This window comes from Zea mays, chromosome 3 (genome assembly GCF_902167145.1).
Source record: "Zea mays cultivar B73 chromosome 3, Zm-B73-REFERENCE-NAM-5.0, whole genome shotgun sequence".
NCBI lineage: Eukaryota > Viridiplantae > Streptophyta > Magnoliopsida > Poales > Poaceae > Zea > Zea mays.
The window spans coordinates 8,130,693-8,148,525 of NC_050098.1; the positions used below are offsets into that span (position 1 = coordinate 8,130,693).

The 17,833-nt window shown below is 43.8% G+C and overlaps 1 protein-coding gene across 8 annotated transcripts; it reads left to right on the top strand.

Moving 5' to 3' along the window:
* Positions 1-8,866: 8,866 nt before the first annotated feature.
* On the top strand, positions 8,867-13,082 carry LOC100216966 (uncharacterized). 8 transcript variants are annotated; one of them, XR_004856889.1, is made up of 7 exons: positions 8,867-9,598; positions 10,904-11,111; positions 11,242-11,306; positions 12,175-12,254; positions 12,344-12,399; positions 12,498-12,577; positions 12,766-13,081. XR_004856889.1 is itself a non-coding variant. In XM_035965692.1 (7 exons), exons 1-7 carry the CDS (start codon positions 9,019-9,021, stop codon positions 12,919-12,921), a joined length of 1,230 nt encoding a protein of 409 aa, XP_035821585.1. In that variant the 5' UTR covers positions 8,867-9,018; the 3' UTR covers positions 12,922-13,081. The 8 variants fall into 8 exon arrangements, 6 of the variants coding, with proteins under 6 accessions (XP_035821585.1, XP_035821588.1, XP_035821586.1 ...); XM_035965692.1 differs by having other exon boundaries at positions 12,493-12,577; XM_035965695.1 differs by having other exon boundaries at positions 12,498-12,556.
* The last annotated feature ends 4,751 nt before the right edge of the window (positions 13,083-17,833 follow it).

The window sequence follows — 17,833 nt, forward strand, 5'->3', positions numbered from 1 at the left end:
CCGTAGGGGATGAAGATTATGATAAGGACGAGGTGGCCCAAATCGAGCACTTCAACTCTCAAGCAACTACTATACTCCTCACCTTTCTAAGTCGAGAGGAGTATAATAAGGTGCAAGGGTTGAAGAGCGCTAAAGAGATTTGTGACGTACTCAAGACCGCGCACGAAGGAGATGAGGTGACCAAAATCACCAAACGGGAAACGATCGAGGGGGAGCTCGGTCGCTTTATGCTCAACCAAGGAGAAGACCCGCAAGCTATGTAAAACCGACTAAAAACCTTGGTGAACCAAGTGCGCAACCTCGGGAGCTCCAAGTGGGATGACCATGAAATGGTCAAGGTTATTCTAAGATCACTTGTATTTCTTAACCCTACTCAAGTACAATTAATTTGTGGTGATCCTAGATATAAGCTAATGTCTCCCGAGGAGGTTATAGGAAAATTTGTGAGCTTTGAATTGATGATCAAAGGCTCCAAGAAGATCATCGAGCAAGGCGCCTCCTCCTCTGTATCCGAAGCACAACCCGTTGCATTCAAAGCAACAGAGGAGAAGAAAGAAGACTCTACACCAAGTAGGGTCCCCATCGACGCCTCCAAGCTCGACAATGAGGAAATGGCGCTCATCATCAAGAGCTTTCGCCAAATCCTCAAGCAAAGGAGGGGGAAAGACTACAAGTCCCGCTCAAAGAAGGTTTGCTAAAAATGTGGTAAGCCCGATCACTTTATAGCAAAATGTCCTGTTTCTAGTGACAGTGACAGGGGCGACGACAAGAAGGGGAAAAGAAGAGAAAAGAAGAGGTACTACAAGAAGAAGGGTGGTGATGCCCATGTTTGCCGGGAGTGGGACTCCGACGAGGACATCGCAAACATCGCCGTCACCAAAGGGCTTCTCTTCCCCAACATCGGCCACAAGTGCCTCATGGCAAAGGACGACAAGAAGAAGGTAAAATCAAAATCCTCCACTAAGTATGCAACCTCTAGTGATGAGGATAATTCTAGTGATGATGAGGATAACTTGCTTACTCTTTTTGCCAATCTTAACATGCAACAAAAAGAGAAATTGAATGAATTGATTAGTGCTATTCATGAGAAGGATGAACTCTTGGATAGCCAAGAGGACTTCCTTATTAAGGAAAACAAAAAACATGTTAAGGTTAAAAATGCTTATGCTCTAGAGGTAGAAAAATGTGAAAAATTAACTAGTGAGCTAAGCACTTGCCATGACACTATTTCTAGCCTTAGAAATGAAAATGCCAAATTAATTACTAAGGTTGAGAAATCAAATGTTTGTGATGATTCATTTGTTAATCTTAGAAATGATAATGCTAGTTTAACTGCTAAGATTTACAAATTGAATGCATCTCTTTCTAGCCTTAAAATTGAAAATGAAAAATTAATTGCTAAGGCTAAAGATTTAAATGTTTGCAATAATGCTATTTCCAATCTTAGAGATGATAATGCTATTTTACATGCTAAGATTGTTGAATTAAAAGACTGCAAACCCTCTACATCTACCGTTGAGCATGTTTCTATTTGCACTAGATGTAGAGATGTTAATGTAGATGCTATCCATGATCACCTTGCTATGATTAAACAACAAAATGATCATATAGCAAAATTAAATGCTAAAATTGCCGAGCATGAACTAGAAAATGAGAAATTTAAATTTGCTTGTAGCATGCTTTATAGTGGAAGACGCCCTGGCATTAAGGTTGACATTGGCTTCCAACAGGGAGACAATGTCAAGCTTAATGCCCCTCCTAAAAGATTGTCCAATTTTTTTAAGGGCAAGGCTCCCATGCCTCAGGATAACGAGGGTTATATTTTGTATCCTGCTGGTTATCCTGAGGATAAGATTAGGAGAATTCATGCAAAGAAGACTCATTCTCATCATGCTTTTATCTACAAGAATGAGGCTTCTAGCTCTAGGCGTTCTACATATGTTAAAATGCCTAAGAAGAAAACTCCTATTGCATCAAATGGGTCTAACATTTCATTTAAGACTTTTGTTTCTAATGTGAAAGGACCCAAGACCGTTTGGGTACCTAAGAACAAGGCCTAAAATTGTTTTGTAGGTTTATGCATCCGGGGGCTCAAGTTGGATCATCGATAGCGGGTGCACAAACCACATGACAGGGAGAAGAATATGTTCTCCTCCTACGAGAAAAACCAAGATCCCCAAAGAGCTATCACATTCGGGGATGGATATCAAGGTTTGGTCAAAGGATTGGGTAAAATTGCTATATCACCTGACCATTCTATTTCCAATGTTTTTCTTGTAGATTCTTTATATTATAACTTGCTTTCAGTTTCACAATTATGTAAAATGGGTTACAACTGTCTTTTTACGAATATAGGTGTTACTGTCTTTAGAAGAAGTGATGATTCAGTAGCATTTAAGGGAGTGTTAGAAGGTCAGCTATACTTAGTTGATTTCAATAGAGCTGAACTCGACACTTGCTTAATTGCTAAGACTAACATGGGTTGGCTCTGGCACCGCCGACTAGCCCATGTTGGGATGAAGAATCTTCATAAGCTTCTAAAGGGAGAACACATTTTGGGACTAACCAATGTTCATTTTGAGAAAGACAGGGTTTGTAGCGCATGTCAAGCAGGAAAGCAAGTTGGCTCCCATCATCCACACAAGAACATCATGACGACCGACATGCCGCTTGAGCTACTCCACATGGACCTATTCGGCCCGATAGCTTACATAAGCATCGGCGGAAGTAAGTATTGTCTTGTAATTGTGGATGATTATTCTCGCTTCACTTGGGTGTTCTTTTTGCAGGAAAAATCTCAAACCCAAGAGACTTTAAAGAGATTCTAGAGACGAGCTCAAAATGAGTTTGGCTTAAGGATCAAAAAGATTAGAAGCGACAACGGAACGGAGTTCAAGAACTCACAAATCGAAGGCTTTCTTGAGGAGGAGGGCATGCAGCATGAGTTCTCTTCTCCCTACATGCCACAACAAAATGGTGTAGTGGAGAGGAAGAATAGAACTCTATTGGATATGGCAAGAACCATGCTTGATGAGTACAAGACTTTGGATCGGTTTTGGGCCGAGGCGATCAACACCGCTTGCTACGCCATCAACCAGTTATATCTTCACCGAATCCTCAAAAAGACATCATATGAACTCCTCACCGGTAAAAATCCCAATGTTTCATATTTTAGAGTCTTTGGTAGCAAATGCTTTATTCTTGTTAAAAGAGGTAGAAAATCTAAATTTGCTCCTAAGGCTGTAGAAGGCTTTTTACTTGGTTATGATTCAAACACAAGGGCATATAGAGTCTTTAACAAGTCCACTAGACTAGTTGAAGTTTCTTGTGACATTGTGTTTGATGAGACTAACGGCTCTCAAGTAGAGCAAGTTGATCTTGATGAGCTAGATGATGAAGAGGCTCCGTGTGTCGTGCTAAGGAACATGTCCATCTGGGATGTGTGTCCTAAGGAATTCGAAGAGCCTCCACATGCACAAGATCAACCATCTTCCTCCATACAAGCATCTCCACCAACCCAAGATGAGGATCAAGCTCAAGAGGATGGAAATGAAGATCAAGAAGATGAGCCACCTCAAGAGGAGGACAATGATCAAGGGGGAGATGCTAATGATCAAGACAAGGAAGATGATGAGGGCCTGAGACCGCCACACCCAAGAGTCCACCAAGCAATACAACGATATCACCCCATGAACTCCATCCTCAGCGATATTCATAAGGGGGTAACCACTCAATCTCGTGTTGCTCATTTTTGTGAACATTACTCCTTTGTGTCTTCCATTGAGCCATACAGGGTGGAAGACGCATTAAGGGATTCAGATTGGGTGTTGGCGATGCAAGAGGAACTCAACAACTTCACGAGGAATGAGGTATGGCATTTAGTTCCACGTCCTAACCAAAATGTTGTAGGAACCAAGTGGGTCTTCCGCAACAAACAAGATGAGCATGGTGTGGTGACAAGGAACAAAGCCAGACTTATGGCCAAGGGATATTCACAAGTCGAAGGTTTGGATTTCTGTGAAACCTATGCACCCGTAGCTAGGCTTGAGTCAATTCGCATTTTACTTGCCTATGCTACTTACCATGGCTTCAAGCTTTATCAAATGGATGTGAAGAGTGCCTTCCTCAATGGACCAATCAAGGAGGAGGTCTATGTTGAGCAACTTCCCGGCTTTGAAGATAATGAGTACCCTAACCACGTCTATAAACTCTCTAAGGTGCTTTATGGGCTAAAGCAAGCCCCAAGAGCATGGTATGAATGCCTAAGAGATTTTCTTATCGCTAATGGCTTCAAAGTCGGAAAAGCCGATCCTACTCTATTTACTAAAACTATTGCAAAAGATTTGTTTGTATGCCAAATTTATGTTGATGATATCATATTTGAGTCTACTAACAAATCTACTTGTGAAGAATTTAGTAGGATCATGATTCAAAAATTCGAGATGTCTATGATGGGGGAGTTGAAGTATTTTCTAGGATTTCAAGTCAAGCAACTCCAAGAGGGCACCTTCATTAGCCAAACGAAGTATATTCAAGACATTCTCACCAAGTTTGGGACGAAGGATGCCAAGCCCATCAAGACACCCATGGGAACTAATGGGCATCTCGACCTCGACACGGGAGGTAAATCCGTAGATCAAAAGGTATACCGGTCGATGATAGGATCTTTACTTAATTTATGTGCATCTCGACCGGATATTATGCTTTCCGTATGCATGTGTGCAAGATTCCAAGCCGATCCTAAGGAGGTTCACCTTAGGGCCGTAAAACGAATCTTGAGATATTTAGTTTATACTCCTAAGTTTGGCCTTTGGTACCCCAGGGGATCCACATTTGATTTAATTGGTTATTCCGATGCTGATTGGGCAGGGTGTAAAATTGATAGAAAGAGCACATCAGGGACTTGCCAGTTCTTGGGAAGATCTCTGGTGTCTTGGGCTTCCAAGAAACAAAATCCTGTAGCTCTTTCTACCGCCGAAGCCAAGTATATTGCCGCAGGACATTGTTGCGCGCAATTACTTTGGATGAGGCAAACCCTTAGGGACTATGGTTATAAATTAACCAAAGTTCCTCTTTTATGTGATAATGAGAGTGCAATCCGCATGGCGGATAATCCTGTTGAGCACAGCCGCACTAAACACATAGCCATTCGGTATCACTTTTTGAGAGATCACCAACAAAAGGGGGATATCGAGATTGCATATATTAACACCAAAGAACAATTAGCCGATATCTTTACCAAGCCATTAGATGAGCAAACTTTTACCAAACTTAGGCATGAGCTAAATATTCTTGATTCTAGGAATTTTGATTGAATTCTTGCATACATAGCTCATTTTTACCTTTGATCATATCTCTTTACTTGCTATGACTAATGTGATCTTCAAGTATATTTCATGCTAAGTCATAGATTGAAAGGGAAAAAGGAGTCTTCGGCGAAGACAAGGCTTCCACTCTACTCCATCGAATTATTCATCCTTCGCCGTCACTCCACAACGCTCTCCAAATGGGTATAATCTTCACTCATATTATTTACCAGAGGGGGAGAAAGTAGTTGAAAGGGCTTATATTTCACTCACAAGTATCCGTTTTTGGCGATTCATGCCAAAGGGGGAGAAAGTATTAGCCCAAAGCAAAAGGACCGCACCACCACCAATTTCAAAAAATGTAGTTTTCAAATTTAGGTTAAGAAAAGTTTTTTATAATTGGTATCTTATTCTTGCTATAATTTCAAATTGGTATACCCTCTTCAAAATTAATATCTAAAACCCTCTTGAACACTAAGAGGAGGATTTCATTAAGGGGGAGTTTTGATTAGTCAAAGGAAAAGCATTTGAAACAGGGGGAGAAAATTTCAAATCTTGAAAATGCTTCTCAAAATCTTATTCATATACCTTTGACTATTTGCAAAAGATTTTGAAAAATAATTTCCAAAATATTGCAAAACAAAACAAGTGGTGCAAGCGTGGTCCAAAATTTTAAATAAGAAGAAAGCCATCCATGCATATCTAGTAGCAATAATTATTGGTTTTATTCCAAGCAACCTTTGCACTTATATTATGCAAACTAGTTCAATTCTGCACTTTTATATTTGCTTTGGTTTGTGTTGGCATCAATCACAAAAAAGGGAGAGATTGAAAGGGAAATAGGCTTACAACCTTTTCCTAAATTGATTTTGGTGGTTGAATTACCCAACACAAAAAATTGAACTAACTAGTTTGCTCTAGATTATAAGTTTTACAGGTGCCAAAGTTTCACAACAAACCAATAAAAAGACCAAGAAAGGGTTCAAATAAAAAGAACAAAAGACAACCGAAGTGTGCCCTGGTCTGGCGCACCGGACTGTCTGGTGCACCACCGGACAGTGTCCGGTGCACCAGGGAGCTCAACGCCAAACTGCTCACCTTCGGGAATTCGGGGAGCCGCTCCACTATAATTCACCGGACTGTCCGGTGTGCCAGTGGAGTAACGACTACACAACGCCAACGGTCGTCTGCAACGAACAGTTAATGCACCACAGTGCGCGCATAAGTCAGAGAAGAGCCAGAAGGCGCACCGGACAGTGAACAGTGACTGTCCGGTGCACCACCGGACTGTCCAGTGGCCCAGCTGTCAGAAGCTCCAACGGTCAGAACCCAACGACCGGGTGATATGGCTGGCGCACCGGACAGTGTCCCGTGGCGCACCAGACTGTCCGGTGCGCCACGCGATAGAAGCCTTCACCAACGGCTATTTTGGTGGTTGGGGCTATAAATACCCCCAACCACCCACACTTCAATGCATCAAAGTTTTCAGCCTTCAAACACCATACAAGAGCTATAGCATTCAATACAAGACACAATCAAAGAGATCAAATCCTCTCCCAAGTGTCATCCGCCTTATTTGCTTGTGATTTGTTTTCGCCCTCCCTTTCGGACTCGTTTATATTTCTAACGCTAACCCCGGCTTGTAGTTGTGCTTAAAGTTTGTAAATTTCAGATTCGCCCTATTCACCCCCCTCTAGGCGACTTTCACATATAATGGATGCGGCTGTGAATCCCCATTTGTTGCCGATGTATTATACATAGATACCTTATTACTAGTTTTATATGATGAAAAATTAGGAGCAACATATTTCTCCAACAAATGTGATAATTTTCTAATTGATTATTCTAACACTCCAATATGTTGTTTTATTTGATTCTGCTGCTAATCTACATATTGTTTAATAGATCGAATGTCGTCGGGTTTACTTACGTTGGGGATTTGAAGCGAAGATAGAAGAGATGCGACGTCGATCTCTCCATGTTTGACAAACCTTCTGGTGGCGATCAACCGTGTATTGTGACAAGAATTTCTCCATCGCTTGACACATGTAGTCTTTGTATTGCTTTTGCTCATTGTCCGTTAGGCTTCCAACAGCCGGCTTCATGATATTGTCTGGGAGATATCGGTGTGATCTTTAGAACCGGCCATTTGAGGGCCTGGTTTTTAGTAGATCTAGACACCTGGTCCCAGCGGAGTCGCCAAAAAGTGTGTTGACACTGATCTGGGCGCCAAACACTAGAACGAACCACCTGGCAGTGCTCTCTATGGAGGCGTGGACGGTCCGCGGCACAGGGCCAAACAGCCCATGACCTCGGCGCAGGAGCGGCTCCTTCTCTGTGTACGTTCGAATGGTCCCTGCCTGGGGCTCGAACGGTCCATGATGGCGCCGAGGGTCGTCTTCTTTGAAGCAGACCTAGATCTCGCCTCCTGGGAGAGACCCCGTCGGGGAGGATAGATCCTAGAGTGTGTCTTGCGTTGGCAGGCCACCCAAGACGCCTCTAGCTAGCGCAGAGCCGAAGAGATGTGAAGATTCGATGTGGTGGAAGGCTAAACTAGGTACTCTAAATACATAAGGTAAAAACGACAAGTAGAGTTGATTTGATCAATTGTGGGGGGTCAATCGGCCGTAGTCCTTCATCTATATAAAGGGGAAGGTCTGGACCCGTTACAAGTCAGTTCGCGAGTTAATCCTGCAGATTTAGCTAACAAATCCCGCAAGAAATCCGGAACCCTAACTAATTCTATGCATGCGTGGATGGTCCATGCTACCACCGTGGATCGTCTGGACTGCGCATAGTCTGGCTGTCCAAAAGTGTGCTCAACACCTACAAATCATACATTTTTCTTGCACATTCCATTCCATCTAAATAATGATGACGCACAAGAATCAAAGTCCATAAACCCACTTGTAATCAACAGAAGTGTTTCATGGCTAGCTGCAACAGCTAATATGTGTGACACTTACGTCAGCTAGATGGACCAATCATGCACCGCCATATCGCTTTCACCACATACTATTGCCCACGCCAATGCAATGTCTGCCTCTCGCCTCTGGCGACGCTACGATACGGGTGAGAGCGAGACACTATTGCCCACTCTCGCGAGGCGTTAGAGTCATCGTCGGTCGGCCTCTATCGTCTCCGTTTCTGATCCACTCTTGTTCGACTGTTCGCTTCGAATTAAAGCTATTTATTTAAACTGTTATAGTTATAAAAACACTGTAGTTATATAGTACGCGGTATCGGCGTATCGTCCTCTATTGGCACCCGCCTGGCACGTTGTTCCTCCCGTACGTTGTGTGCTCAGCGAGTTGATTGGACGATCTCCAATTCTGATTGTTTGTTGGACTTGTCCTTCGACACGACGGCACCTCGAGATTCGAGCGCTGCTCCCGTACTACTTACTACTCGAGAGTCGAGACTGCTTTGTTTTTTTTGTTGATGGAAAAGAACCAGAAGGGTAGTACTCGAGAGCACGAATCGCCACGTCCGCCAGAGGATGAGCTTGAGCAGCTCCAACTCCAACGCGTGACAAAACAAACAGAACCGTCACAAAAATAAATAAACCAAACGGGGCCTAAATAAAAAGTCGTCGACAAAAATTTGGCAGCCATAGGCCATAGCCCCCGCTGCCCCCCGGGCGCAGATCTTTTCTGGGCTTCTGGCTCCCCTCTCCCGCCGATCACGCCGCCTCACCTCGCCGGGCGGCGTGATGGCGACTTCCGGGGCCGGCGACCACGGGCAGGGCCAGGGCCAGGGGCACGGCCGCTTCGCGTCGTCCCTGACGGCGCGCTACTCGGACTGGGTGCTGGAGACGCTGGACGAGCTCCCAGGGAGCTTCCTGCTCACGGACCCCGCCCTGCCGGGCCACCCCATCGTGTACGCTTCCCGGGGCCTCGCCGCGCTCACCGGCTACGCGCCGCGCGACGTGCTGGGCCGCAACGCGCGCCTCTTCCAGGGCGCCGCCACCGACCGCGCCACCGTCGCCGGCGTCCGCGAGGCCGTCCGCGCGCACCGCCCGCACCAGGCCGCCATCCTCAACTACCGCCGCGACGGCGCCCCGCACTGGGTCCTCCTCCACCTCGCCCCCCTATTCCACGCCCGCGACGGCACCCTGCTCCACTTCCTCGCCGTCCAGGTGCCCATCGCCCCCGCCGCCGTCGCGCGCGGGGCGACGTGCCACACGACGGGGCATCTGCTAGCCGCGTGCCGTGACGAGGCCAGCAGGGTCGCGGAGGATTTCCCCTGCGCCACCCACGCGGGCAAGGTGTTTGTCGATATGGACAAGAGAGGTAATACTGCTAGTATGCTGCACTAGATAATAACTTACTCATGCTCGATTTTCCCTAGAGTTTCAAGCATTAATTGCATCTGAGTTCAATTAAATCCCTTCCTCGTTCCTAAAGCTGAACGTAGTGCGTTCCAAGCTTGACATTCCTTGGTTGGTTGAATTACCAGTTCAGCTATCGTATATTTATTATAGTTGCACTAATCTCATTTGTGGGCATAAACAGACAAACCGCTGAATAAGTAGGTGTAGACTGTAGTGGCAGATTACTAAGAGAGTCAGATTACTCCCTTGTTCCATCTGGTCTTGGTTCAAAGTCTGTTAATCGTGGCTATACGTTTATATTGCCCTTTTACCCAATGCAAACTATGCATGGTTGCACGCACAAACACATATATGTGATAACTCTTTCCTTGCGCGGTGCTTACATAATGCGTTCAACCCAAAAGAAAAAAAAAACTAATACGTTTTGGGATCAGGACAAACCACATTATGTGATTTCCAGGATGAAGATTCAACAGCGTGCATGTTAGTTACTTGTTCTTAAATGCTGAAGATCAAGAACAAGACAACACAATTATTAATTATTATGGACATTCGTCCTCCAAAGCATTATCTCCATATAGGAATAATGCTTATCAGACTAAGGTCACGAAAGACTTATCCCCATTTAATATATGAATGAGAATGTAAAAGAATGAAGACAATAACTTCATTTTATTAATTCATATATATTTGCCTTTCATAAAACATATATGAATGTTGACAATATTAATGCTACATTGATACTTTCGGCTTGCTCGAAGGTGAAGACGCGAAAGAGAGATTATAATTCAACGTAAATAGTATGGTGTTACTGTTCATCTATTTATAGGCACGAGACACGGTCCGAGTAAAAGTACATTTATACCCTTTATATTCATCTATAAACATAACACGAATCATTAAGGACTGAGTAGTCTTTGTCCCTTTTCGGTCATCATCATAATTGGTCTTCATCATCACATCAAGCCGAAGCTCATCGGCTATAGCTTCATCGTCTATTCTTATCACCTTCGGGCTACATCTTTACCCTTTCATGAGAAAAGGCCTTCATCCCGAAACCGAAGCCCCCTGTAATAATTCATGTCATACTAAAAACATATGGTTAGCCAACACTGCAGTAGTTTACGAGTCTTCATTACTGGCAGTTTGAGCTGGGGTTTATAGTTGACTTAACACTTCAATGTTTTCACTCTTACACACAAGTATCGAACAAAACATAAGTGAACCAAGTTGTGAATATCTTGTTGCTAGTTTGCTGTTGCAGGGCTGGAGACCGAGGAACCACGTGTACCTAGCGATAGTGAGAAAGATATGGCAATAAGTACGGCTAACAGCATTGTCTCTGCGCTGAACAGCTACAGCAAGCTAACTGGTCTAGTGGTCAGCAGGAAGAGATGTGACTCGATTGGCATCCCAGCACTCAGTTCGTCGTTAAAACTCTCTCTCGGTAGAATCAAACAGAGCTTTGTATTGTGAGTTATTTGCATATTTTGTCCATTATTTTGTTGTCTACTTGTCTCGTCTTATTTTTGTGTTGAAAACATTGTATGTCCAATTCATGCGTGCTTCATTATTAAACTGATCATTTTGAACTGATCACAGGACTGACTCCCGCTTGCCTAACATGCCAATTATTTATGCTAGTGATGCTTTTACATCATTAACAGGTAATTGTTTTTGACTGTTAGTACCAGAGTACGCATTCTAGCAGTATGTAATATGTGCAACTTCCAATATATTACTGTTATATTTTCAATATATTGTTTTCACTGTCTCATGTTAATCAAACTGATTGTATATACTTGGTGCATGCATACATAAAACTCATGTGTTTTGGGATTGTCATGTGAAAAAAGAGAGCAATTTTTCACCCACTGCAACAGACAGCATCCTGGCTTTTTTTATTTAGGACAGGGGTATGCGCTACATTTTCAATTTTTTCACAAAAATAAGACAACCTCGAGCATTTTGCTAAGAACAAGACCTTCTCAAGCAGGTTGAGAAAACCTCCAAACCCCTGTCTGCCCAATATAAAGCGACACCATAGTACATGCGAGAACGACCATGACTAGGACTGAACCTTAAATATGTGCTTTGACGTAGGATAGATGAGAGGACCTTTTAAACCTCAGACTGAAATTTGCTCTCATGGAAAGTCGAACACAAGAACCTAAGGAGTGCTACTAGAGCCATCTAACCAACTTGAGGCCCTTTCAGAAATGATGTAAAAATAGAAGTTAAGACCTGTTTTTGGTGATGCTATTGAGGTGACATACTTATTAATGCACTTTTCTTGTACAAGTGAACACAGTTTTAATATAAGTTGTTTAGAGACAATACATTTCTTTCTTTGGTAGTTGTGCATGCTAGTAGTTGTGGTTCTTTTGGGTGATGTTTATTTTGGTTAAAGCTTGCCTATGTTGCCAACTTGACATGGGGTCCATTACTCGGTGGCTGTGCATTATATTTCACTAGGAAATCATTTTTTTTCTTACAGGCAGAACTTATATTGCTCTTAAACTTTAACTTCTTCAGGTTACTCAAGAGAAGAAATATTGGGCTGTAACTGCAAAGTCTTAAATGGGCCAGGCACTAGCTTGGAGGTTTTAGAGGAGGTGCGGGCCAGGATTATATAGCTTGTATGACCACATTCTCCATAATATAGCTTACCTTTTAAAATTTATATTCAAAATTGGACGTACAGATAAATCAGCATATTTGTTCTGAGCAGGCATGCACGGTGGATCTACTGAGTTACAGGTGCGTTGCTGCGTGTTTGTACTTGTAGCTACCAGCTTTATGAGGTTATGCAAGGAACTTGACAGAAGTTTTGTTGCCTCTACTTTGTATCAGGAAAGATGGAAGTTCATTCTGTGATCATCTACATGTATCTCCTATCCGAGATGCTTCGGGCAAGGTTCGCTTACATCTTTCTCAGGTCTTCCCTGAAAGAAACTGTCTCTCAAATGCATTAAACAATCACTACACAATTGCTATGTTTGTGTGCTATGAAGCTCTAAACTACGGAACAGAATAGATTTGCAGTTTGCTATCAGTCAGATATTCCGCTCTTGTACAACCATCATGGGGATTTTTTTTTTCCCGACTGACTTCATACCTACGCAGGTGGCCTTTCATATCTGGGTTCACCTTGACATGGGTGCAAAGCACGATTTTAGTGGGCTGACCCCCGAGAAATGGCTGCTTGGCGCTGTTGGTGCGGTGAGGGTTGCTGTGAGAGGCTTGTCGGCGTCAGGTAGCCTGTTGAGACCATCCCAATAGCAGTTTTAGTCTCCTCGCCATTTCATGACCACGGCGACCGGCCTTCCACGATGTACATTGCTGCTTGCTATTCTGTGTAAAGCAACTGCTTAGCATGACAAAGTAAATGAGTTCGTTTTGAAGGAAAATCCATGGTAAATACAAGATGTTGCTGTGACTATATAACCAGGTGGGGTGAAGTAAAGAAAAAGGAAATAGAAGCTGCTGTTAGGATTTATGGGCTTGGCCCAATTAAGAATTTCTAATAATTCCAGGAAAATCTCAAAAGCCCATATAAGTGGATGGCAAAGGGATAGGTGGAACCAATAGCATCATATTGCTAGCTCTTGTGGAGTAGAGCTAGCTTAAATATGGAAGCCACACTCACTCACCAAGTCATGGATGAGAGGAGAGAGTGTGGAGAGCCACACGCGCGCTCGCTCGCCTCGCCGGGCCGGGGCGGGGCGGGGCGGGGCGAAGGGCGCGGGCGCACGACATGCGCGTGAATGGTCCGCCGAAATCCGGCCCCTCGCCTTGCGGGGGCGCGGCTACCTTTTGCCGTTTGATTTTTTGGTTTCTTGGCTGTTACGCTTACCCTAACCGATCCCTATAAAATCTCAACTGATTGCGAGATTTTCGTGGGCGGATAAGCACGGGGGTCGCGGACTCGGCCCTATAAAAGGAGCCCGGCAGCCAGCCTCCAAATCATCTCCAGCTCCCAGTTCGCTTTCGCCTCTCTTCATAGCTGAGCCGCCTTTTAGTTCCCTTCGTCCCAACCGCAGAGGTGCATCTGCGATCAGGAGAGCAGGTCTCCGGAACCCTTCGTCTTCTAGATCCTGCACCGGGAGAGGGCGAATAAGGTTTTTGGGAAGCGTCTTCACGCGACTGCTCGTGATCTGCTGACCTCGTCGACCCTGCTGATTTCGCTACTTCGACATCGTCGACCTTGCTGATTCCGGCGCGTGCCATCTATCAGTAAGTCTAATCAGTACGCATCATCTGATTTGGCTTGTTATTTCAGTTCTTCTGATTTGGTCATGATTTATATTCGGAATTTAAACTGGAATCTGTCTAATTATTCAACAATCCAAAAACCTTATTGTAGACAATTTCCTAGTTTTTCTATGGCTGCTTTTGCCGACGCGCTGAAGCCAGAAAAGTTTAATAGTATGCACTTTAAGAGATGGCAAGTCAAGGCCACGCTCTGGCTTACTGCTATGAATGTCTTCCATGTTAGTAAAGGCAGACCTGAGGGTCCACTGACTCCTGAACAGGAGAAAAAGTACGACCATGCCAATACTATGTTCACGGGAGCCGTTCTTAGCGCCCTTGTTGACCGTCTGGTTGATGCGAATATGCAGTACACAGACGGGAAAGAGTTGTGGGATGCACTTACTACTAAGTATGGTGCATCAGATGCTGGCGGTGACCTGTATATCATGGAGAGCTTTCATGATTATAAGATGGTTGATAATCGCTCTATTGTAGAGCAAGCTCATGAAATACAGTGTATAGCCAAGGAGCTCGACCACCTTAAGATAGTCCTTCCTGACCGATTTGTGGCCGGATGCATTATTGCAAAGTTGCCTTCTACATGGAGGAACTTCGCCACAGCTCTAAAACATAAGAGACAGGAGATATCAGTTGAAAATCTGATAGCGTCTCTGGATGTTGAGGAGAAAGCTCGGGCTAAGGACACGGGATCTAAAGGAGGCGAGGGCCACTCCAGCGCCAACATGGTTCAGAAGAACCACAACAAGGGCAAAGGAAAGCCAAAATCTAACAAGCCCAACAAAACTACCAACTTCAAGAAGAAGAAGAACAAGGCTGAATTGACATGTTTCGCATGTGGCGAGGCGGGTCATTTTGCCAAGGATTGTCCCGATCGAGCGGATCGCCGTGGCAAAAAGGGCAATGTCAACACAGTGGTCGCTAGCAATGAGGAAGACAAAGGGTATGGTAATTTACCTTTCATCTTCTCAGTATTTCAATCACCTAGCTGGTGGCTTGATACTGGTGCTAATGTTCATGTGTGTTCTGACATCAACTTGTTCTCTTCTTATCAGGGCGCCCGGGATTCTTCCGTGCTAATGGGGAATGGGTCACATGCTTCTGTTCATGGCACTGGCACGGTGGATCTGAAGTTTACTTCGGGAAAGATCGTGCAGCTGAAGAACGTGCATCATGTCCCTTCTATACACAAGAATCTCGTTAGCGGAACCCTTCTATGTAGAGATGGGTTCAAGGTAGTTTTAGAGTCCAATAAATTAGTTGTGTCCAAGTCTGGACAATTTATTGGTAAAGGCTATGATTGCGGAGGCTTGTTCCGCTTTTCTTTGTTAGATTTCAATAATAAGTCTGTGAACCATATTTGTGCTAATGTTGATGATCTTGCGAGTATTTGGCATTCTCGTTTGTGTCATATTAATTTTGGCTCTATGTCTCGGCTTGCAACCATGAGTTTAATTCCGAATATCACCATAGTCAAAGGTTCTAAGTGCCATAGTTGTGTGCAGTCGAAGCAACCTCGAAAGCCTCATAAGGCTGCTGAGGAGAGACACCTGGCACCACTAGAACTCATACATTCTGATCTTTGTGAGATGAATGGTGTGTTGACAAAAGGTGGTAAGAGATACTTCATGACATTGATTGATGATGCGTCTAGATTTTGCTATGTATACTTGCTAAAAACTAAAGATGAGGCTTTAGGCTACTTTAAAATCTATAAGGCTGAGGTTGAAAACCAACTAGAGAGAAAGATCAAACGTCTTAGATCAGATCGTGGTGGCGAGTTCTTTCCCAAAGTCTTTGATGATTTCTGTGCAGAACATGGCATTATTCATGAGAGGACTCCTCCCTATTCACCCGAGTCAAACGGGATTGCTGAAAGGAAAAACCGTACGTTGACTGACCTGGTGAATGCCATGTTAGACACTTGTGGTTTATCTAAGGCATGGTGGGGGGAGGCAGTCCTGACTTCATGTCATGTTCTGAATAGAATTCCTATGGGCAAAGAAGAGAAAACCCCTTATGAGAAGTGGGTTGGGAGAAAACCATCACTTTCATACTTGCGCACTTGGGGGTGCATGGCGAAAGTCAATGTACCAATTAATAAAAAGCGCAAGCTTGGTCCAAGGACAGTGGATTGTGTCTTTCTTGGATATGCTTCGTGTAGCATAGCATATAGATTTTTAGTAGTTAAATCTGAAGTTCCTGATGTGTATGTTGATACTATTATGGAATCACGTGATGCTACTTTCTTTGAGCATATATTTCCAATGAAAGATATTCATAGCAATTCTAGATACTCTTCTGAGATAATTCCTGAACATAATACACCTATTGAGAGTTTTGAACAGCCACATGAAATTGTCCTAGAGGAGGATGACAATGATGCTCCTAAAAGGAGCAAGAGACAAAGGGTTGAAAAATCCTTTGGTAATGATTTCATTGTGTACCTTGTGGACGATACTCCTACTACCATTGCAGAAGCATTTGCATCTCCAGATGCAGATGATTGGAAAGAAGCAGTTCATAATGAGATGGACTCTATTCTTTCAAATGGTACGTGGGAAGTCACTGATCGACCCTATGGATGCAAACCCGTGGGTTGTAAGTGGGTGTTTAAAAAGAAGCTCAAGCCTGATGGTACAATTGAAAAGTACAAGGCTAGGCTTGTGGCTAAAGGCTATACTCAGAAAGAAGGAGAAGACTTCTTTGATACTTACTCACCTGTTGCTAGAATGACCACTATTCGAGTACTACTTTCTTTGGCTGCCTCGTATGGTCTCCTTGTTCATCAGATGGATGTAAAGACAGCTTTTCTTAATGGAGAGCTGGACGAGGAAATCTATATGGAACAGCCTGATGGATTTGTAGTAAAGGGTCAAGAAAGCAAGGTGTGCAAGTTATTGAAATCTTTGTATGGTCTGAAGCAAGCATCAAAGCAGTGGCATGAGAAGTTTGACACTACTCTAACGTCTGCAGGCTTTGCCATTAATGAGGCAGACAGGTGTGTATATTATCGCTGTGGTGGGGGCGAAGGAGTTATATTGTGCTTATATGTTGATGATATATTGATATTTGGCACAAACATTGATGTGATCAATGAAGTCAAGTCTTTTCTATCAAAGAGTTTTGATATGAAAGATCTGGGAGAAGCTGATGTGATTCTAAACATCAAGCTGATTAAGGCAGATGGTGGGATTACTCTCTCGCAATCTCACTATGTTGAAAAGGTTTTGAAGCGATTTGGCTTCTCTGAGTGCAAACCTTCTCCAACACCTTATGATCCCAGTGTGACACTGCGAAAGAACAAGAGAATTGGTTTAGACCAATTGAGATACTCTCAGATTGTCGGTTCACTCATGTATCTTGCTGGTGCAACAAGGCCCGATATCTCGTTTGCTGTGAGCAAATTGAGTAGGTTCATGTCAAACCCCGGGACTGATCATTGGCATGCACTTGAGCGGGTTATGCGCTACTTGCAAGGTACAATGAGTTATGGAATTCACTATTCTGGTCAGCATGCAGTATTTGAAGGATATAGTGATTCGAACTGGATATCTGATGCAGACGAGCTTTATGCCACCAGTGGTTATGTCTTTACTATTGGTGGAGGTGCGGTATCATGGAGGTCATGCAAGCAGATAGGGCTGGACAAAATGCTCGTGGCTCGCTGGCTCGCTCGTTTCATGGTCAGCTCGGCTCGGCTCGGATCGGCTCGTTTGAATTTTGTCACGAGCTGAGCTGACATCCTAGCTCGGTTCGTTAACGAGCCAGCTCGGTTCGTTAACGAGCCAGCTCGCGAGCTAAACGAGCTACCATATTCCAGTAAAACGAAACTATATACATATCATTTATAGAATAATTGATGAACATGTTATATATATGTGAGATGTCTATGTCCTATAAATTAAACTAATGATTAATG